This window comes from Pithys albifrons, chromosome 5 (genome assembly GCF_047495875.1).
Source record: "Pithys albifrons albifrons isolate INPA30051 chromosome 5, PitAlb_v1, whole genome shotgun sequence".
Lineage (NCBI taxonomy): Eukaryota > Metazoa > Chordata > Aves > Passeriformes > Thamnophilidae > Pithys > Pithys albifrons.
Window position 1 is genome coordinate 31347891 of NC_092462.1, and position 22614 is coordinate 31370504.

Sequence of the window (22614 nt, forward strand, 5' to 3'; positions counted from 1 at the left end):
ATCACTATAAAGCCTCAGGAAAATATGTAAAGAAAATTACATTGAAGCCTTGTAAGTTGTTTAACTATAATTGGCATTGACAGTCCAGAGTTTTGTGACTTAAAAGTTAGTTAGCAGCTTTCAGCAGCTGAATTACAAATTAAGAGGATGTAAGCCTGATACATCGATGCCTTTTGGGATTCTCAAAATAAGCAGGAATTCAAAGCCAAATATGAGCAACCTAAAGAAGGAGTAGACTCTCTCCACTTTTCAAACTTCTCAAAAGGTATTTTAAGTATTTAAATCTAGAAAAAGTAAAATGAACTCTTGTTCTCCACTGTTGCACACAACGTAATTTAATTCCAGAATTATTAAATATTCAAAAGCTAATGTGGTACAAAAGTATTTATCCTCTCTGATAAACTTCCACTTAATATCTAGGTCAGATCAGGTATGACCAAAGACTATACAGTGTGACATCTGATGTCTCCTTGGTTCCAGTGCTGAGACATGCTCTAAGACTTTCATGGAAAAGATCATAAATTCAAGTATTTTTAGGTAATATTTGCAGAGAAACAAAAAACTGAGCAGTGACTGCACAGAGACTGTCTCTCATTTTTCCAACCCTTCCAGTGAGGACTGAGACACCTGTGGTGTGATGAAGGAAGGCTGCTTTGCAGCTCTTTATGCTCCACATCCTTCTGTAAAGAGAACTCTGGTTCCAAGGTTGTTGGGGCAGTAACCATTTTCTCACCAATCCTCTAAATCCTGCTGTACAGAGGTGAGAAGGACATGCCTCTGTTTCAGAAAGCATTTAAAACATCTGCCTACAGTGGACTGGAAAGCATTCTGTAATGGTGGAGCATCAAAAGACCACAGTGCTGTAGGACAGGATTCTCCATCTTCCTTGGCCCTTCCCTCCTTCCTGTCCTTTTCTCACTTCTGTTTCTTGACATTCACCTCTGGTAGTGTTACTTTTTCTAGAAATATCAGATCATGTAATTTTATAATTAAAAAAGATTTCAACTCTTTTAAGGCAGAAAGCTGAATGAGAGCAAACTGCAGCTTTGAAGAAAAAAGACCCTTTAGGCACTAGGAGGGTAGGACCTCCTAACAAACAAGCATTGCAATACTTGATAAAATGAAACCCAAAATAAAATAGACTTATTGACTGAAATGAAGTCCTTCCAGACAGCTTACTATAATTAGATTTACAATCATATTATGTCTAGCTTTTCTACAGAGACCTTTGTCTAAACTTCAAAGAATGTCTGCTTCCTTTTAAAGTATTTCTACTACCTACATATCAAGCCTGTCAGAGTGCACAGAAATACTACATACCCCCTTTCCTGCTCCAGGCCATACTGAAATTTACACTGACAAAAAAAAGCTAATGCTTCTGTTAAAGTATATTACAACTGTAGTAATAGCCCACTTCAGGAATATATATGCTGGGGCTTGCTAGCATTCCAATAAAACAGAAGTTAAACATCAAGGATTTCTGTGTTACAGCTACCTAAAATAGCTTAGAAGGAAAAGCTCTGTCTGGTGCGGTGCTATAAAATAAAATGTGTAAGAAAAAGACCTCTTTCACATTTTCAAATCTAGCCAAAGGAATATGTGCCATAATCTTGGCATTCCTTATTCTTTAGATTTGTGAGAGTTTCAACTAGATATTAGTGAGGAAACTAACTCAGCATTAATAAGAACTATAGAAAGTTTTAGGTCAAACAGTATATTATTTTCAGTTTACAGTAATTTTCTAACCAGACCTGGTGCCAAACGCTTTTTGGTAAATTATGCTGTAAAATAATCCTAAAATGAGTTTCTGTTTATCAGGTTTGAAAATTAAACAGCTATAAGCTAAACTACTGATTCAATAAAACAATAAAAAACTAAACACTGTGATAAATAGCAAAACATTGTTTTGGGTCCAGTCTTCTTTCCTATCCTTTAGTAAAAGTTCATTAAAAATAAGTGAATTAAAGCTTCCAGGTGTATCAAATCTCTTCTGAGGACATGAAATTATCTGATATACTGCTTGATTTAATTAAAAAAATTGCATTCCCCTCTAAATCTTGTCTTACTAGAAAAAACCCAACAAAGTATTCACCTCAGACTTTATTACGCGTCACAGAAAAACCCAAGAAAAATACAGGTTAGAAACAGTTGTCCTTAGTAAAACCTAATTATATTGAGCAGTTAGACTGTCAGAGAAGAAAAGCAGCAGCACCTGTGGGCAAGGGTGTACTGAGAACTCTGATGCCAAATTACCACATGGGGAGCAGAGAAAGAAAAGGATCATTAATTTCTTCTAGAAAGGCAGAGGTCAGCAAGAAAAACAAATGAGTCTTTAGTTCCTCTGTCTGCCTTTGATGCTTAAGAAGAGATAACGAATATTGAATACTTTTTGATTATTTTGATATTCTCTTTTATTCATGCCATAAAGTGAAAAACCTGATTGCAAATCAGTGTTTTCCTTGAGACCATGAAGCAGACTCATTTATACTCTATAAATGGCTATACATGGTAACATATTCAGTAGAGATATCACTTACACAGAATACAAAGAAAATGCTGATGAGCTGAGGGTTTGGGTGTTTTGTTTTTGTTGGTTTTTTGTTTTGTTTTGTTTTTAACATAAGAGGTTGCCTGCATTCTTTCAGTATTTCCCACCAGCAATAACAACTGAGACATGTGGAGTTTTCTGCTAGGCAGTGAGCAGTCTCCAAGGTAACAGGGACACACAGCTGCAGTCAAAATGTCACAAACTTAATTTGATGTAATATACCCCAAATTAATTCCTGTGAGAAGCTTCATGCCTGATTCAGATGTGTGGGGTGTGTGCACGGAGAAGCAGACACCTGCAATGAAAAGGTGGTGAAATGCAATCTTGAAGGCAAGAACTTTGGTATGTTGGCCATTCAGAACTTTTAAATTGAGACACCACCATTTGTAAATTACATGGTGAGTGTATCATGCTACTATTAATAAAAGCACAACATGCATTTATCTTTGAAAAATAAGCAAACTTGAATGGGTAAATGTCAAATATGATGTTGTGGCGATCCTGTGGCAGTACATATTTAAAACTAGATTGCTAAAAGCTCTGGAACATATTCATAATAAAGATGAATTTGCATGTCCTGAAGTTAAAATTTCTCTGCCTTATTATCAAGTGCACTTGAGCCTGTAAATCTTAGGAAAAGGGAGGGGGAGAAGTCTTTGGTGAAAGCATATTGATTTTGAAAGACTTTCATTTGTCAGATGGGGAAAACAGGCCACAAGATTTTGAAAACAACTTGAAGAACTCGCAAACTAATCCCACACTGCCTATTGGCCTTGGCATGTTTGATGTGTGCCTACTCACATGAGTCCTAAGGAGTTGCAATGGGAGTTCAGGAGCAGGGCCAGAAGTGCAGCCCCTCTAACCCAACTGGCCTGGCGAGTGTCTGTGAAGCTCATGGGGTTCATTTTCAAGAGACTGAAATATTACCTAAGGCAGCAAGGATTGAAAACAGACACATCTTCTCCCAGGCAAACACCAATAGGACAAGAGGAGAGAGAATCACAGAATATGCTGTGGTGGAAGGGACCTATAAGGATTATTGAGTCCGAGTCCCGGTTCCACACAAGATCACATCCAAGAGTCACATCATGTTCCTGAGAGTATCATCCAAATGTTTCTTGAACTTGGTCAGGTTTGGTGCCGTGACCACTTTCCCAGGGAGCCTGTTCAGAGCCCAACCACTCTCTGGGGGAAGAATCTCTTTCTACTATCCAACCTAAACCTCCTCTGATGCAACTTCAGGTCATTCCCTAGGTTTCGCCAGGGGAGGTCTAGGTTGGACATTAGCAAGGTTTTCTTCACAGGAAAGGTGATTAGACATTGAAATGGGCTGCCCAGAAGGGTGGTGTAATCACTGCTCCTGGATGTGTTTAAGGAGACTGGATGTGGCACCTAATTCCAAGTTCTAGTTTACATAGTGGTGTACGGTCATAATTGGACTTGATGATCTAGGAGGTCTTTTACAACCTAATTGATTCTGTGGTATTTCACTTAGGTATTACTGATCAACATGGACCTGCACAACACTGGAGCACAGGTGTGCACCAGGCAACATCCAAGGCCCAAATACACTCTCTAAGAGCAGATATAATCGAAAGGCCATGAAAAGTTACCAGCCAGGTTCCAAAAAGCAAATAGCAACGTTCACAGCTGCCACTCCTTTTGGAATGGAGCGGGAACTCGGGACGAAGAGCGGGGGCCGCGGGGGCGAGAGGAGCGGGGGCGGGAGGAGCGGGGGCGACTGCGGGGGCTGTGCGGGGGCGGTAGGAGCGGGTGCAGGTGCGGGGGCGGCTGCGGGGGCTGTGCGGGGGCGGTAGGAGCGGGTGCGGGGGCGGCTGCGGGGGCTGTGCGGGGGCGGCTGGGGCGGGAGTGGCTGCGGAGGCTGTGCGGGGGCGGGAGGAGCGGGTGCAGGTGCGGGGGCGGCTGCGGAGGCTGTGCGGGGGCGGCTGGGGCGGGAGGAGCGGGGGCGGCTGCGGAGGCTGTGCGGGGGCGGGAGGAGCGGGTGCAGGTGCGGGGGCGGCTGCGGAGGCTGTGCGGGGGCGGCTGGGGCGGGAGGAGCGGGGGCGGCTGGGGCGGGAGGAGCGGGGGCGGCTGCGGAGGCTGTGCGGGGGCGGCTGGGGCGGGAGGAGCGGGTGCAGGTGCGGGGGCGGCTGCGGGGGCGGTTCCTGCGGGCGGGGCGGGTTCAGCGCGCACCGCCCCAACGGCTCCGGCGGCCGCAGCGCACGCGCCGCCCGTGCCCCCCCACCCAACCGTCGCAGCCTTTAAAGGAGCGCCGCGTGCCGGGCACACTTGCCTCGCCGCGATTGGCTGGCGTCGCCTGTCAATTGCGCCCATGCCCGCCCCCCGCGCCTGCTGATTGGCTGATCGGGCCCGAGCGAGGGAAAGCTGCGGGCGCTGTCCGGGTGCATGAGGCGCTGGGTGCGGGGGCTGCCGGCGCCGCCCGGGGAAAGGGAGGAGGCGGTTCCTTAAGTGTTTCCGCCGTCCTGAGCGGCCCTGTGTGGCGTACAGCTCCTGACTGGACGATAAAGAGTTATGCCGTGGCCTCGTCTCCCTGGGGATAGCGGTGGGTTCGGGTCCTTGCCGTGCTGTGGGGAAGGACGGAGGCAGCGCGGTGAGGGAGGAGGGGCCTTGACGTGCGAGTCGGCGGCGGGAGCGCTGGGTGATTCCGGAGTTGTCGGGTTTCTTCTCTTCCCTCACTGCCCCACATGCGTGGCATTCGTGCCCTGGGCCCCGCCCGAGGTCGGCTCGTTTCCTCCATGGGCCTCCTGGCCCCTGTGGGCATCAGCCTCCATGATTCCAGTCTGGTGTTCCCCTGCTGTGCTTATGGATAACGACGTTCTTGTCCAGGTGTTCGAACTCACCGAGACAAAGGGAATATCAATTTGCCCCTCTCTTGCTCCAGCTCCATTATTATTTCCATACCTTCTTAGGCCTGAAGCTCCTGAAAGATTTCCTAATTATGGAATCCCTGTGTAGCTGGTAGGCTGTGACAAAAGTCTAATTCACTTATTGAAAGGAGATGGGACATTTCTAGCAGCAGATAAGACTCATTACTGTTGTTTCCTGCTGGTGATATTTTTTGTACTCTACCCTGCTTTCTTTTGGAATCTCATTTTGGTGGAGGCAGGACTTGTTCGTGGTTTGGATTTTTTAATGTCTGGTGACAGATGTCATAAACTTCTCCAGAGTGGTTGTTTGCATATAGTCCTGCCCCAAAATGAATGCCAGCTTTATAGAAAAGACAAAATAGATATATTTCCACCAAAAGTCTTTTTGTCTAATAATGGGAAAAATCACAGTTCTGTTTATTGTCATTCTAATTAATGTATTTGTGGAATCTGCTGTAATGTCATATGAAGGTTGTTGTGGAAAGAACACACTGGAGAACGGTTATTACTTTGACTTAAGCACATTTGAATGGCCAAGCTGGAGAGCAAGAGAGGGGAAGGCCACCTGTGGGCAGTGATATCATTGCATAACATGCATAAATGGGGCAGGGGAACAGTTCATCACTCTGTAAATCTAGTGTATAGTATTTTAAAAACTTAAATTCATGCAAAATCATTTTAATTTGAGATACAGGGGTAGTTTTCAGTGAAATGTGTAGGTGAAGGATAAGAGAAATAGGAACCATGGACGTGGTTAATGTTTTGTGTCTGGAGGCAAAAGCTGGCTTAGGGTGACCAGCAATCATTCAGCTACCTTTAATATGTGTAAAGATGGGTGGGATAACATTTGGTATATTAGCTACTAATACTTATTTTCAGTGGTTTATTTGGCTTTATTTTTACTAGTTCTTGTTTCTGCTAGTGGTAGGGAGTTCAATACCTATCAAGTAAAATAAATAATCTGTGTAGATAGTTTGGTTCATTTGGATAATTGAGCTCAAACTAGTAAGTTATTACAAAAGCACCAGAAGTGACAAGCTGAAAAGAAGGTGGCTTCAGCTTCAGATTGTAGAAAAAGGATGCAGGTGTAAACTGGTTTTGAATCCCCCTTTCTCTGGGCAGTGTTGTGTTCAGTGCAACAAGTTTGATTTTACTGCTGTGCTGGAGATAATTGGTTTCTTTGGAAGTTGAGTAGTGGAAGTCTAATAAAGGGACAGACATGTGAATGCTTATGCAATCTTTACTCTCTTTGATTTAGTTTTCTTTATTATCTGCTTTCAAGATACTTTTAGAAACCCTCATTGCTCAGCAAATAATAGTGTGTTGGCAAGAAACATTTGTGTTTAAATGATTTTAAATGTAGTTCTTTGGAACACAGAAACTGCTCATGTCTCAGGACATTATTTGTTGGAGGCTGAACCTGAAGACAGAACAAGCTGAAAATATAAGGGACATTGAAGAACAAACAGTTGAACCTTATAATTCTGGTGATGAGTTTTTAAGGCAGCATTTCTTTTGGAGAAGGAGCAGCGTGATAGTTGGACAAAGGATTGAAGTGTTGGAGAAGGTTGCTTGTCTAAGTATCGTGGAGCTTAAGGCAGAAAATCTTGGGAAAATAATATATAAATTGGGGAAGGAAAAAGAGGCAGTGAAAAAAAAATCTGACTTGAAAGTTGTTTTTTTTTAGGTGCTTGACTAGTAAAATTGGTAATTACCAAATGGTGTGATTGTTTCCCATCACCTGGATGACAGAAACCTAAAGCTGTTGTGTGAGGTCTTGGCATGCCAGAGAAATAGTGGATAGAGCAGCAGCAACCATATTGATAAACTTGATTAGTTTTTTTAAATTGTGAAAATGGATAAAGCCATGAAAAAATAGGGATCCCAGAGGTGGGATTGTTCCAAATCCTTGATTTTGCCAGAGAGTTTGACCTAATTTTATATTGGTATTAATTACTTTTGCTCATTAACTCTTTGAGTTTTTATATTAATAGGGCATGTATTTAGTGTGTTTCTTCAATATTTCTTAAAAGAGAGTTTTGAAATAATAGATATTTTTATGAAATGTATTAAAAAGAAAATGGAACTTGTCACTTCAAGTAGCCTATCTCTTATAAAGCTGCACTATGTGGTTTAAGAAAGAATTCATTCTTCTACTTGAATGGCAGCATTCTTAAAAAGTTGCTATGATACATATATTGTGATAGCTGTATTACCATTTGTAAGAGTTTGAAAATAGAATTTATAGATGTTGGTTAAAGTTCAAGACTGTCACAGCTACAGAACAGTCTGAAAGCAAATACCCAAGATTATGGTGGTAGGATGTAGGATTGAAGCATTATGCTAAACAAAGTAACAGTAATTAAGCAAATTAGCCTCGGTTGTTCTGTGTTTTAGTAGCTTCTGTGTGCATTTACCAATTCAGCATTAGCTGAAATGGAATATCTGGCATGTTCTGTTGAAGCTGTTGCAGAGATGGAGGAGGACAATAAACCTGCAGCCAATGGGTGTGGCACAATGCGAAGTGGTGCCCAGAATGGGGCTGCGTTACTTGCCCTGATGGAGAAGACGGGATACAGCATGGTTCAACAGAATGGGCAAAGGAAATTTGGTGGTCCTCCACCAGGTAAGCATTTCTTTTGAGATTATGAAGTTTCCTTTCTATTAGGGGAGCTGTACTGAATCGGACTGAAAATTTGTGTAACCTCATGTTGTGTATCTTGACACAGTGACCAGTAGTAGAAGCTGAAGAAAACGGTGCAACACAACAGGTACAGGGTCCTCATGTGCTTTACAGTTTGCAGCAGTTTAAAATCTCTTGAGCTAGACCATGTTGAATGTTTGTTCTTGGTAGATTTAAAAAGTCACAGCTTTAAAAGCAGCTCAAGTTGACAAGAAGCAGAACAAATGTGGAGCTGAAGATGCTGAGCATGTTCCATGTGATTGAGCACATGCTTGAAAATGTTTAGTGGCACAGAAGGGAAAAACAAGCTGGTGTTGGAAGCATAACCTGGTTTATGTCTTGTCTTACCCCTTACCAATGGCATTGGCCAAAGCACTTTTGTTTTTTTTAGAAAACATCTGTTCCCTGAAAGAACACCAGTGAAGATAATCTAACTTGTTTTGTTTTCACAGTTGGTGGTGAAGCATTTCTTCTATTTTGAATAATTTTTGCAGTGTCCACGTTGACATCAGCAATGTACAAGGATTTCGCTATTGCTGTTGATCCTGACTGTATGACATGGAATACAGTGACTGTTCATTTTGAATCAAATTATGTACTTCAGCAGAAAGAAGGAAGATTCTTTGTGCTGCTCTTTCAGTTCATTCTTACTTGTGGCCTATGAACCCATGTCTTTATAAGTCATGCTCATAAGCATGAACTGTGTTATTCATTGTTCTGTGTAGTTTAAGATATGGTTGCATCAAAATTATTTCTGTCTGGAAGTTTTTCCTGCCTAAAATTTTTGTATATACTGTTCCTTAGCCTGTGTAAAATAGCCAAAGGAACCCCTGTGAAACTATTTTGAAAATGGGATGGGAAAAAGAACAGCAGGGCATCACTGGCTGCTTCCTGAGGCTTCAGCCTGTTCTTAAATAATTTATACAATTGTTACATTGTAATTATGATTTTTAATTAGAACATTAGATAATATTAGATGTATTTGTTTAGTGAAGCTACTTTTGTTAATCTGTTAATCTTTTCTGAAACTAGATATGTTTGACAAGGTACGTCTTCAATAAATCTGTTCATAGATGTTAGTTATGTATCTCTCCTTAAAATCATGTATTTTCATACTTGTTTAGGCTGGAAATTGCCCCGAATTAATGTAACTGAGTCTAACCCAGATGAGACTTGAATGTTTGAGACAGCTTGTAAGGAACTACAATAATTTTGTAAATTAGGATTTTCACTATGAATTTTGCTTGTTTAAGATGTGGTTCCTACAGCTTGTGTTGCTGCCAAAGGGTAAGTCTCAGAGTCAGTTCTGTTTTCAGCAAATAGTGCTGAAAATTATCCTAAAAAATTAAAGGTTTTATTCCACCTGGCAGCAGCACAGTTCATGTTCAGTTTATGCTGCTTGTGGAAAATGTATCTGTAGTGTATTTAAAAGAAAAAAGAGTGAAAAGTGATTTTTCACTGTTTTCTTAAGGTCGACTGCTTAGATGGCTGCAGACATAATGATGCCATTAGGTGTGTAAACCATGGGAATTACATGGAAGTTTAAGATGGCATGGATATCACCAACAGTGGGAGGGTTGTAACTGTAGTGTTGGTTGAAATTTGGTTACTTGAACTGCTGCAAAAATAGGAGTCTTGTATTCTGTCATGGAGTGATGAATCAGGTGCCCAGTCAAGGAAACTCTCCAGTCAACTACTTGAAAATTGCTTTTGGTTCACTTTCCATGTTTGCTCTGCTCAATACATGTCACTCATTGGCAAATGAGGCACAGACCAGTTCTTGAAGTCAGGAGTCGTAGCTTGCTTCCCCTTGGCTGCAGTGCTAAGTTAGGATGCAGCTTTAAAATTAGAAGGGGGGCTTTTTGTGTAGTAGGTGGATTTTACTGACTGCCGCCAAGCTGAGAATGATGGTAAAAGCTTGTCTGGTTAATGAATGAAGATTGTAATTTAATTTCCTTACTTGCCTATGCAATCAAGCGTAGCTTTTCCTCTCTTTTTTCCTGACTGAGGTGTGGAGTTGCTTTTGTGTTTGGAGCTCCTAAACGGTGTGCAGTTGGTTTAGGCTTTTTTTGTGGGAATGATGGCAGCATAGCCTGCAAATGGTGTTAGTTACTGTGTCTGATCAGACCTCAGCTGAAGTGGTTATAAATGTTTATAAAACTGAAAGTGATAGAGATGTTGAATGCTTTGTGGAACAGAGATGAGCATTTTCCTGGGTAAGTCATGGCAGTGGGGCTCCAAATACCTGACAATCCTAATGCCTCAGTAGCTTCCCTGTGTAGTTCTTAGTGCACAGTGTATGTAAAATTTATACATGCAAAATTTTTCTGTGAGAAGGCAAAAAATTCCCAATTCTGTTTAATTTTTTTTCCACAAGTAAATTAGAGGCTCTTTGACAATACTTAAATGAAGGAAAAAGTGTTAATTACAAAATCATCTAAATACAGTGTATTCTGAATTTCAAGCCAAAGTAAGTTATTTAATTACCTTCTTGTTTTAACTTGTCAGCAGTAATTATTTTTTTCACCTTGCCTCCTTATGCTTTGCCTTTCCTTACTAGTACTTAGTAAATTTTGTGTCACTTTTTTTTCTACCGTCTTTGTACTCCTTGCTTTTTCTCCTGCAGAAAGCCTTTCCTGTCAAAACCTTTAGAAAAAGCTCTTAGTCATGATTTGTCTGCCTTCGAACCTTCCACCTGATTTGTCCAATTTAAAAGGAGAAGCAAAATCAAACAAACTTTTTAAAGATTATTTTTTCATTATTTTGGGAAAATGGAGTGCTGTTATTTTGCAGGCCATAGCTCCATATTTTTAAATGCACAAATGTGTTTTTGCATTATCTGTTGAACACACATTTCAGCACATGTGACAGAGATGTGAAAGAATGTATGAATGTCCCTGGCTTAAACTTTCAGATGTCAGCCAGAGACTGACTTGTTCTGTGAAATTTTTTATTTATTTCCTTTTTTCCTACTATCCAAACCAGCCTGTGAAAACTGTGATCTGTTTTTAGAGGGTAAGTATTCATTCTTTTTGCCTTTTGAGGAAAGGATGACTCCATATCCTACCTTTGTGACGAAGGTGGAAGCAAAATGTTTATTTTTTTGAAGGACAATCAGTGCTGCATTTGGGACCCTGACCAAAATTTCTAAAAATAAAGGCAAGAAGTGCAGAGAAACATTGTGCAACTCAAATGTTGTAATAGAAAATAGAGCTGATGTTCTTTCTCAGTTGTCTCTGTTGGTTTTGTTAATTACTGACAAAATTGTAAGAGACAAAAAATGATAGAAGGGTAGACTCTTAGCAAACTTGTTGGTGCTTTAAATAATGTCAGGCTCACTGTGTTGTCATACAGACTTCACTGGAAAAAAAAAAACAACCCAAAGATGGGATTAAAAGAAATACGAATTGTGGGCTTCTGGCCTTTTTTATTTAAACATAACAAAAATAAGAAATAATGGATGAAAACGTGCTAGTTTTCAGTTGAGACTGAAAATAACTAACTCCCACCTTCAAACTGGGTGTGGAGGAAGTGTGCCTGTTTGGCATGTGTGCTAAGATTGCTGTTGGACAATTTGTTTTAAGGTTGGAAAGGTCCTCCACCCCCTCGTGGATGTGAAGTTTTTGTGGGTAAGATTCCTCGTGATATGTATGAAGATGAACTAGTTCCTGTCTTCGAGAGAGCTGGGAAGATCTATGAGCTCAGGCTGATGATGGAATTCAGTGGGGAAAATCGAGGCTATGCTTTTGTGATGTACACAACTAAAGAGGAAGCCCAGCTGGCCATCAAGATTCTTAATAATTACGAAATTCGTCCAGGAAAGTTTATTGGTGTCTGCGTAAGCTTGGACAACTGCAGACTATTTATTGGAGCAATTCCTAAAGATAAGAAGAAAGAAGAAATACTGAATGAAATGAAAAAAGTTACAGAAGGAGTGGTGGATGTCATTGTTTATCCAAATGCCACAGACAAAACTAAAAATCGTGGCTTTGCCTTTGTAGAATATGAATCTCACAGAGCAGCTGCCATGGCTCGAAGACGACTAATCCCAGGTAAAACAGTTTGTTACTCAACTGAGTTTTTGTGGGGAGTATCCATTTCATATTGTGGGGGGCCAGGTGGTGGATCATCCCTGTTTTCCATTCTTTAAGGTGTTTTTACAAAACTGAAGTAGTGCTTTTTGGCTAATCACTTCTGGGGATTTTGTACTTTTTTTTTTTAAGAAGCTGAAATTGAAGCAATTCTGACAATGAAAAAACAGACATGAGTTTTATAAACACGAGCTACTGTAATTTACACCAATCTGCTTTTGGGTGGGCACACATCCAGTTTGTATTGACATGTGCTTGGCCCTGCACGCAAATTAAACCTGACCTTAGAAAGTGTAGCGCTTGAATGTGTCCCTTATTTTCTTTGGGTGTCATGAGTGATGTTATTGATGTTTCATATTTTAAGAATATTGGAAAATAGCTCTTAAATATTTTACTAGAAAATAAGAGTTTAGCAAGTAGAAGATGACTTTTCTTTTCACCTTTATGCATTTTGAGGAAGGGAAAGTACAAGAGATTGAATGTACTTAAAAAGGAGGGATTAGATAAAGATACAGTTAAAAAAGGGAAATTCTAGAAGAGAAAGGAAGAGAAAGTAAATAGGGAGGAAATGAAATAATATAGTTGAAGAAGGAAAGTCATTGAAACAGCTAATACAGCAATTGCCCTTGACAAAATAAATTCTAAAACTCCCTGTATTTATTGAGTCTAAGATGCAGGCAAGTTTTATGTTAATTGCTGACAGTGGTAGGAAGAATTATATAGTATGTACATTATATATATATCTGTGCAAACGTATGATATTCAATATACAATAATAAAACACAATAATGTAAAACATATAATTACATATATAATATATGCGTGTATATATGTATGCAAAGTAATGGAAGAAATACGTAAAATCAGCTAGTGATATGCAAAATGATGGGTTGACAAAGTGGGTTTGTGGTTTGTGGTGGGGTTTTGTGGTTTTTTTTTTTTTTATTTTGGTTTGGGGTTTTTTGTTTGTTTTTTCTTTTTAGTTTAGGTTCTGGCATCTGCTGTAAGATGGAGTAAGGCTTGTGCTAGTGATAGATATTTAAGATGACTTTTTCCAGGTGTTGATCATATTGTTTAAAGTACTAATATAACTGAAGAGGCTGCATTTGCTAGCTAGTGAAATGCATTGCTTTTGGTCTCTTTATATGTGAATATGTAGGTCACAAAGTGTGTTTTGGCATCTTGTGGCTATTAATGAGCCCAAAGGGTACAGATAGAACACAGCATTTTTGCAGAGCCCCATTATCAATTTCAAGTTGTTTAAGCAGATGAAGGCAACAAACCCCAGTTTCATGTGGTATGCATCATGTTTGCTTTTTGTAGAGGTAGTTGATAAGAATGTTTCTTATTTACATAATGCTTGTTTGCTGCAGGAACGTTCCAGCCCTGGGGTCACACTATTCAAGTAGACTGGGCAGATCCTGAGAAAGTAGTTGATGAGGAAACTATGCAGAGAGTTAAAGTATTGTATGTGAGAAATTTAATGATATCTACTACAGAAGACAAAATTAAAGCTGAATTCAACAAGTTCAAGCCAGGAGTAGTTGAACGTGTGAAGAAGTTGAGAGACTATGCTTTTGTTCACTTTTTCCACCGAGAAGATGCAGTTGCTGCTATGTCTGTAATGAATGGAAAATGCATTGATGGAGCCAGTATTGAGGTCACACTGGCAAAGCCAGTTAACAAGGAAAATTCTTGGAAGCAACACTTTAGTGGTCAGATAAATCCGAGTTCTGAAAATCTGTTAGGGTTTCCTAACAAAGAAGATGGTGCTCAAAAATCCTTGGGGAAACCAGCAAGTCTTTCAGCTCGTCTTAACGGTCAGCACAGTCCAGGCTCCCCTGAAGTTGAAAGAAGTACATACTCCTTTTTTCCAGGAATAAAGCTTACTCCAATTAGCATGTATTCTTTAAAGCTGAATCACTTCAGTTCTGCAGTAATGCATCTGGATTATTTTTGTCACAAAAATAGCTGGGCACCACCAGAGTACTGCTTGTATTCAACTACAAGTCAGGATGGGAAAATACTCTTGGTGTACCGGGTGCTTATTTCTAGTATTGCAGATGATTCTCAGAGTTATTTCATGCCGGAAAAACTCTGTACAACAGTAGAAGATGCAAAGGAATTGGCAGCACAGTTCACACTTTTACATCTAGGTAAGCATTAACACTTTGATTAGTTCTGAAGAACCAAAGCTAGAAAAGTTACTTTGAAGTTGTTTTTTGTGTATATATATCGTGGTGCGTGTGTGTATTTTTATATAAAGTATAATCTAGTCTACAGAAGAATTGGTTCTGGGATCAGTTGAGTCCGGACCATCAGGTGAGAGTACTGAAGAAACACTGTGTAAACATCTAAACAGTGCAGTGCCAGGATCCTTTTTGCTTACATTTATCTACCATAATGATGCATAAGGAAAAACTAGATGACATGTAAGTAACTTAAGTAATCTGTGTGATGATTATGATGCTGAAAATTTATTTGAAAGTCTGTATTTTAGCATCTTCATTTAGATATATATATACATAATATTTTTTAAAATTAGTATGCAACTATTAGAAAAGAAAGTGTTTTGTACTATAAAAAGCTATGTTAAGATCTGTTCTTTTCATAATTAAGAACACAGATCACTGCAGTTCTGATAGTATTGTTCTATAAAGTAAAATACATAAATAATACAACATATAAAACTTTGGCTATATAGTTCCTGGCCATCATTTTTCAGGACATGCAACACACACCATTGGGAAAGCAAAACTAATTTCTAGTGCCAGGGTGTTTCATTAGTAATTGTCGTTGTCATCTGATCAAACTTCATGCTCAAATCAGAATTTTATCTGTTACTCAGATTTAAGGGCTTTTACAGAGCCATATCATAATGGTTTGATAAGTCATACTCTCAAAGCCTTGTGTATTCTGCTTGTTCTTTTGAACAGTTTCTCTTATTCTTAGTTCTTTTCCTGGCCTTTTCATTCTGTAATATTTGACGATGAAATAAGACCGATCTTTATAATGTTTACAAGTATTATGAGCCATCACATAATTTCTTTGATCCAATCCACTGAGTAATGTTCCTGTGTATTTGTTGTGTGATTTCTTACAGCATGACTAGATCAGTAAATGCTGTATCATGATATGAATGTTCACTAGTCTTTTTTCAACAATATATCCTTCTGTAATTACAAAAAGAGGTTTCTAATGAATCCGAGAATCAGAGGTTTGATTTCCTTGCTCTGCCCCTCCTTGATGGCCCCTCCCCTGTCCCCCCTTGCCTATCCCCTCTTTTTTGCCCCTTGGCCCCCTTCCCTTTGCCATCTGCACTTTTTTGTCCCTTACCTGTTCCTCCTTCTTTGCCTTTTCCCTATATCCCTTTCAATATCTCCCCTTTTTTACCCCTTTTCCATTCCCTTTGCCCCTTCCCAGTCCACCCTCTTCTTGCCCCTTCTCTGTTCCCCTTTCCTTGTCCCCACTTCTTATCCTTGTTATTCTTTGACCTTCTCTGCCTGAGATTGCCAGTCTCTGCCTTTCTCCTTTGCCCTTTTTCTCTGCCCTTCTTGACTTGGTTAGATCTACGTAGCCTATCCCCATCCTTCAAGTTCTCTGCCCTTCTTTGATGTTTACTGCTCTTCTGCTCTTCTCTCCCATTCTCTGTCCCCTCTCCAACCACCAGTGTTCGCACTTCTCTGCCTGTCCCTGCCAGTATCTGCCCTTTTGATTTGATTTCTCTGCTCGTTTCTGCTTGATCTCTGCCCTTCTTCTCTGCTCCTTTCCACTGGTCTCTACCCTGAGATTAGCTCAGTTGGTTAAAACTTGGTTGTAATAATGCCAAGGTCATGGGTTCAATCCCCTATGTGGGCCATTGACTTAAGAGTTGGACTTGATGATCCTTGTGGGTCCTTTCCAACTCAGAATAGTCTGTGATTCTATAAATACTCTGCTAGGGCCTTGGCCTGGCCTTGCTTCATCCTCTGTCATGTTCTTCCCATACTTCGGACTTCTTTACTCTTCTCATTCTGTTTCCACTTCGCCTTCTTTATCCTTCTATCTCCCATCTTCTCAGTCCATTTTTTGACCTTCTCTCCCCTTCTTCAACCTTTTCTGCCTTTCTTGACCCTTCTCTTTCTCCCTTTGACTTTCTTCTTTGCCTGTCTTCCCTTTTGGCCCTCATTCCACTCTCTTGCCCATCTGTCTTCACTCTTCTCCTTTACCCGTCTTCTCTGTCCTTTGTTTCTCTTCTACCTTTCCTTTTCCTTCTCTACCCTTCTTTTTTGCCCATCTCTTCCAATCTTTGTGAGTCCGTGCCATGCTCTGCCCTTTTTCCTTCTCTGCCTTTCTTTGACCTTCCCAGTTCTTTTCATTTGCCATTCTATACTTCTCCTCTGCTCTTCTCTGCCCATCTCCACTTGTTTTAGACCTTCTCTATCTTCTCTGTTCCCCTTCCCCACTTTCCTCTTTCTTCTTTTGAATTCTTTCAGTGAAGAACTAAGTTGAAGATGATAGGCACGTTCAGGTAATATGAACCAGTTCCTGTGTCTCAGTGTGTCGGAAGTTGGTTGGATAATTTTTATTATTACTGTTTTTTACTTCTGAATTGGAGCAAGGCAAAAGCTTTTGGGGTTTAAGTGTTTTAGTTTTTCAGTGGTGGTAGATAAGTTCTTTCTGAGTTTCTTACAATAGCAAGGAAATTCAAACAGGTTTGACTTCAATTACTATTATTTCCCTGCATTGTCTGAGGCATCAGAGTTGGTGATCCCGTATAGTGCAACTCTGGATAGAAGCATAATGAGATCACACAATACAGTGAATAATGGTTTTCCCATGAGCTTTGCATGCATACAGGGCCCAGGACTGCATTCACGGGATTTAAAATTTGAATCTACTGTAGGAATGCAAGGAAGAGAAAGGAAAACAGACAAAAAAATGCTTATTAAAATGCATTTACCTAATAATTTTGGGCCAGTGAAACAAAATTTTTCAGTGGAATGGAAGCAGAAATAGTAACTGAAAGGGTATGTGAAGCCCTGTGTTATTGATGACTGCTTCACTGCTGTTCCTGAGAGGTAGTTTGGGAAAGACTTCACTGTTCCCCTTTATTTCCCCTTTACTCTCCCTCCCATTTCTGTGGTTTGGGGTTTTTTAGTTTGGGGTTTTTTTTCCTCACCTGTTTTAGTTTTGATGAATTGGAAAAGCTATTTCTGATAGCAAACTGTTAAAAGAATGTTGCCATTCTTCTCTTCCTCATACCGCTACAACACTTGTTCTGGAAGTGTCGTGATATGTGGGCTGTGGTGAGATTTCTCTGTTGGATGAGTTTGTAGGACACTTATTTCAGGCTTGACTATGATGCCCCCATTTTTTTGTTTTGTGGGGTTTTTGTGTGTGGGTTTTTTGCTTGTTGGTTTATTTGGGGTTTTTTTCTGCAATGCATGACTAAGATGTAAATAAGCTTTTTCTTTTTGCTTATGTCCTTGCTTCTCCTTGGTTTTGATTTGGTATGCCCAAAAGAGCTTGGAGGAAGAAGAACCTCCAAAGGGCAAAGCTTTATACATTGTCTACACTTTAGCAGTGATATTTGTTGTGCATTTGTAGACCACCTCCAGAAGGTTGTGCATTCAGATAGTCAAAGTGATGAGAGGTTATTTTGAATAATAAAATGACTAAGTATCTATGCCTGATTCTGTACACAATGTGAGCAGCATTTTGCTGGTCGAGTGTCTGTTTCCCTGATTTTCTCGCAATGAAAATTAGGGGCCACACCTTTATGTAACCTGTGCAATCCTGAACGTAAAAGGTAAGAAGGGTGCTGAACTTAAAATAATTGTGTGAGCTCTCCTCAAAGGAAAAATGAAGACAATTTCAGGTTTTATGCTTGACCATACATGCCTGCCTAGTTTGTCTTACAGGTAGTGTTATCTGAAGGTAATATTTTCTGTCCTGTACTCTCCAGAACAGTTTTAAATTAGATTAAGAATGATTATTCACAGCTGTGGGCAAATCCTGACTGCATACAATTTAAAAAAAATGAATAAGGTATGCATTGAGATTTTTATCTCTTCAAATATAATTACAAGTGCTATAGGGTAAAGATTTTAAGGTGGATTTATATTAATGGTATTTTAAAACTTTTTAGCACTTCAGTGTGCCATACAATCACAATTAATGTGAACTGTTATTTTAGCAAATTTCCAAATGCCACGATTGGTTTTTGACAGCTGTCTACATAATGGCCTAGTGCTAATAATACAGTCTTGTTATCTTTGAACTATACTCTTTTTTTCCCTTCTTTTATGGCCTCTGTGAATTCTTGTTTGTGAAGATTTGGCCTTGCAAAGAGCACACAGAGCCCTTTTTTGAAGCAAACATACAAGGCTGACTTTTGAAAGATACACATCTTCCATATTGATCAAACCCCCCATTTGCAAGTTGGCATTTTTGTGATACTGAAACATATACCTAAGGAGTCTAAAATACAACTTATTTTCCCTATGTAATCTACAGAAGTTTGTTTCAACTTAAAATATGTATATATTATGTTGAAAGAAACAGCTACAAAAGGGTTGCTAGATGTGACAGAGGATCCCTCCTTGCTGAAGTGTCTTGCATGGTTTGACATGTTGAATGAAGCTGCACTGATGCTTGTGTTGTGGTTTTTCTTTGGGTTTTGGAGGGTTTTTTTGTTTGGTTTGTTTTTTTCTGGTAAGTAGTAGGGAAAAGTCTTGAGTGTGTTTCTTCATGAGTGTCCAAAGATGACATAGGGAGTAATTCTTTCTGGTAAGTAACTTCTCTTACAGGAACCTAATTTTTTGGCCACTTAATATTTGATAATGTGTACAGGTTGGTTTTGTTGTGGTTTTTTTCTTTTTTTAAAGCATATAAGCAGACTAAGAGGTAAGTAAATGAGAAAGGGCTGCTTTGATAGAATTTTAAAATTTTTAAAAATTTTTGCTATGATTAATAGTCTCAAGGCATTCTGGCTTTTGTGATATGTCTTTCTGTATTTCCTGTCACATAACAGAATGCTTGGTTTTTACACAGTATGTACAGTGCTGTTATACAGCAGTCCTGAGAAGAGAGCAGTACAAAAATTAACCACTTGGTGTCATCTGAATACTTTGAAAACCGTGCTTCTTGGAAAATACAGAAAACTGTGTTTTCACTGAAAGATGAATAAGCTGTATTTTAATCTTGCTAGATAAATAATTACCAGATCAAGGGAGTGAGAAGTGTCAGGCTTGCTTAAATGTAGGGAAGTTAACATGTGTGGGTGTCCATTTGTAAGAGAGCAGAGCTACATACTGGAGTTGCAGAAGGTGAATATTGGCACGGGCTGGGGCAGAGGGAGAGGGGAGCAGATGAGAAAAAAACCCTGAATATCCCTAGAATTTAATACTTCTTTCATTAATTTGAATCTCATTTCTACAGAAACAAGTCTGGGCCTTTAGAAGTTACACACCACCTTAGTGTCATTTGCAGAATGGTGCTTGGCTGTTAAATGTGGCATCCAGTTAGAAAAACATGTAAGACCTTGTACTATTGCCTGTCCTGGAGGCTGATGAAATGTGAGGCAGCTCCAGTCTGGAGACTGTGTAGCCGTGTAATTAGCACACACTGTGTGTTCCACATCTGGTCCAGAAGGAGTGTTAGTGCAGAGTCAGTCCCACAACAGGAAGTGTTGGGTACCACTCAGGCCCTTTGCATCAGTAATGTAGGTTTGTAGCTATAGAATCAAGCTGGCTCACCCATAGGGGACTGCAAGTGCTTTTCTGCCTGTACTTCGAAGTTCTGTAGATGTGCTCTGAATGGCAGGAGAACTTCCACCTCTCTTTCTTCAGTAAGAGTAAACTTGTGAAGCCTGGAAAAGCAGAAAATTCTTTTGAAAATTACCTTTTGTTTGCATGTTTTGTTTTCACTTGCTACTGATGGAATTTCACTGCTTTAAGGAAATACTGGAAGGTATCAGAACCTATTTCTAGTCCTTAAGATAACACCCTCTGTAGCAAAGGCTGAGTCCTGGGGAGTTCTCTAGCTACTGAGTTTGACTTAGGGGGGGGTGATGAGAAAGAATGGAAGAAGTTTTGGTAAAGTTTCTTTGATTGCAGGGTTCTGCAAGGTTTTAAATGGGTATTCCGCTATAGGGTATCCTTGTTTTTTCACACATGCTATTTCATGTGATGTCTCACTTGAGACACAATTTGTGGAATTAATCTTTAGGTAGAAGGGAGTGTTTGGAAGTGTTTAATAGTAAGTATTTAAAAGAAAAATATACTAATAAATCTCTGAATCTCCACTAAACCTCGAGAAAAAGCCTTTTAATAACTAACTATAGCACATAAATAACAGTTTCATTCCAGTTCACCATAGAGAATTTATAAGGAAATGGTAGTAAATGGGTGGAGCAAGCATTGTATCTTACTGTCATGAATTCACTTGTTTAAACTTCATAAATACTGCATGCAGTAGCAATTTACAAGTCAAGGCTAAAACTTACATAAACTAGTTCAGGAGTCTGTACTCAGCCTCTGTAGCTCAGAACAAATGTGTCTGTAGACTGCAGCCCTAGATTTTGGACATTAAAGTTTGAGTGAAATGTTTTACTTTAATGTTTTGCTGTAGGGATTTTTTGCTATATCAAAATCAATTATATTGCTGTTGGAACAATCAATAGCCTGGTACAAATTGTAAGATGTTTGAAAAAAATACAGAAATAGCTGGCTTTGTTTAGCAAATGCACATGATAAGTGGTGATTTGGTGGGTTTGGGGTTTTTTAGTGATTTTTAAAAAGGCTCAGAATCTAGTATAAGAAGTTTCTTAACAGTACGAATTTGGAAGTCTTAAATGTTTATCAGATGACTTACACATAATGGTTTTTATCACAGCCCCCGAGCAAGCATATATAACTTTGCTGTCCCTGAATGCAGCATGGTGGGATAGTAAAGGTGAGTAAACCTCCCAGGATTGTTTATTTCAGGTTTTTACCCCTTCAAAGATATTTTCTTAGCTGCAGTGTTTGCCCTGTTTGCTAGAGAAGTTATTTTTTTTCTCCCATACACAGCTCTAAGAAGGCTTGTAGAGATTCTCTGTTCAGTTCCTTTTTTCAAAGGAAACCATAGCTCTACTGCAGTAAACCTGCTGATGGATCACCCAGTCTGATGTTCTTGTTGATTGTGCATCCCCAAAAAAAGCTATGGTTTTTACTCTGAAAATGACTCTGAATAATTTTTCAGTAATTTCTCAATTATTTGCTGTTTCAGCTTGGGTTTAAATTTCTGCTCAGAAGTGCAGGCTGTTACTACTCTGGGTACTCGGACTATTTCTTTTGGTAGTCAGTGTCATGGAAAAGACTAATGTCTCCTTCTCTGACTTTTTTTTTTGAATATGCTATTGTGGATGAATTTAAATGTGTATTTATGTCACTACTGTGGCCTCTTCCATTTTTAAAATTAGGGTTACTACTTTTGAGTGTTGTGAGAATGGTTTTTAAAAGTTATGAGGCAGTTTGAAATTAAATCTGTGCTCAGTGTTAACTGTACTGCTGAAAGGTTTGGATCTGAGGCACACAGAATTTTTCCTGAAGATTTAGTTGTTTTTCTGATGCTGATGCTTATGGACAAGGGTACATGAATTTGCAAATCTTGACCTCTGTAAAAGAGCTTGGAGAAGAATAAGTCTGCCTTCAGTAGTATCAGTCACTTCAAAAAAGGATGGAACGCAGTGAATATGTGTTTTGTTTACACAGTTACATCAGGCAGAACTTGGTACTGAGTTGCTAGAACACTGATTTAAAGTGTTAAATATGCAATATGAAAGACTGCTACTATGATACGTATGATACAGGTAACTCTTGTCCGCATTAATGCTTTGTGTTTAGTGAAGGTGAAACAAAGGGTCATTATTATAAAGTTTGGTCAAAAGTGTATATATGATTGTGCCTTTTGCAACCGGATGTGCCTGTCCCGCATCGGCCTCTTTAGCCCCCAGCATGTTTGCAGAAAGCGTGGGGAGTGCCCTTCCCAAATCTTCGTTCACGAAGCCGAGCCACGATGGTGATATATACAAGAGGAGAATACTTAGGTTCAGTACCAAAGAATGTTTCTTTGAAAAAGTATAAGGCTCTTAGGAAAAAAACCCAAAACCTTTGAACTGTTGACTAAACGGTTTATTAATTGAGTTAGTGCTGTGGAATAAGGGAAGAGCGCTGCATTGGCATAAGACTGTGAATGCTTTTATTGTACCATTATCTTGAGTTCCTTAATAGTTAAGTCCATCTTGAAATGGGTAGTGCACTGTATTTGCTGAAGTCAAAAGTTTCTTTCATCATCCTTCTGCCTCTTTTTCTACAGCCAACTGTGCACCCTATTCAGCTTGAATTTCCCTGAAGAAGAAAAGTTTGGAATTTATTGCTT

At 39.6% G+C, this 22614-nt stretch overlaps 1 protein-coding gene across 1 annotated transcript; it reads left to right on the plus strand.

Moving 5' to 3' along the window:
• Positions 1-5025: 5025 nt before the first annotated feature.
• Positions 5026-22607, plus strand: RBM46 (RNA binding motif protein 46). Its single transcript, XM_071555156.1, has 6 exons — positions 5026-5111; positions 7901-8062; positions 11704-12171; positions 13584-14366; positions 21088-21147; positions 22552-22607. The coding sequence occupies exons 1-6, from the start codon at positions 5081-5083 to the stop codon at positions 22575-22577; spliced, it is 1530 nt and encodes a 509-aa protein (XP_071411257.1). The 5' UTR covers positions 5026-5080; the 3' UTR covers positions 22578-22607.
• The last annotated feature ends 7 nt before the right edge of the window (positions 22608-22614 follow it).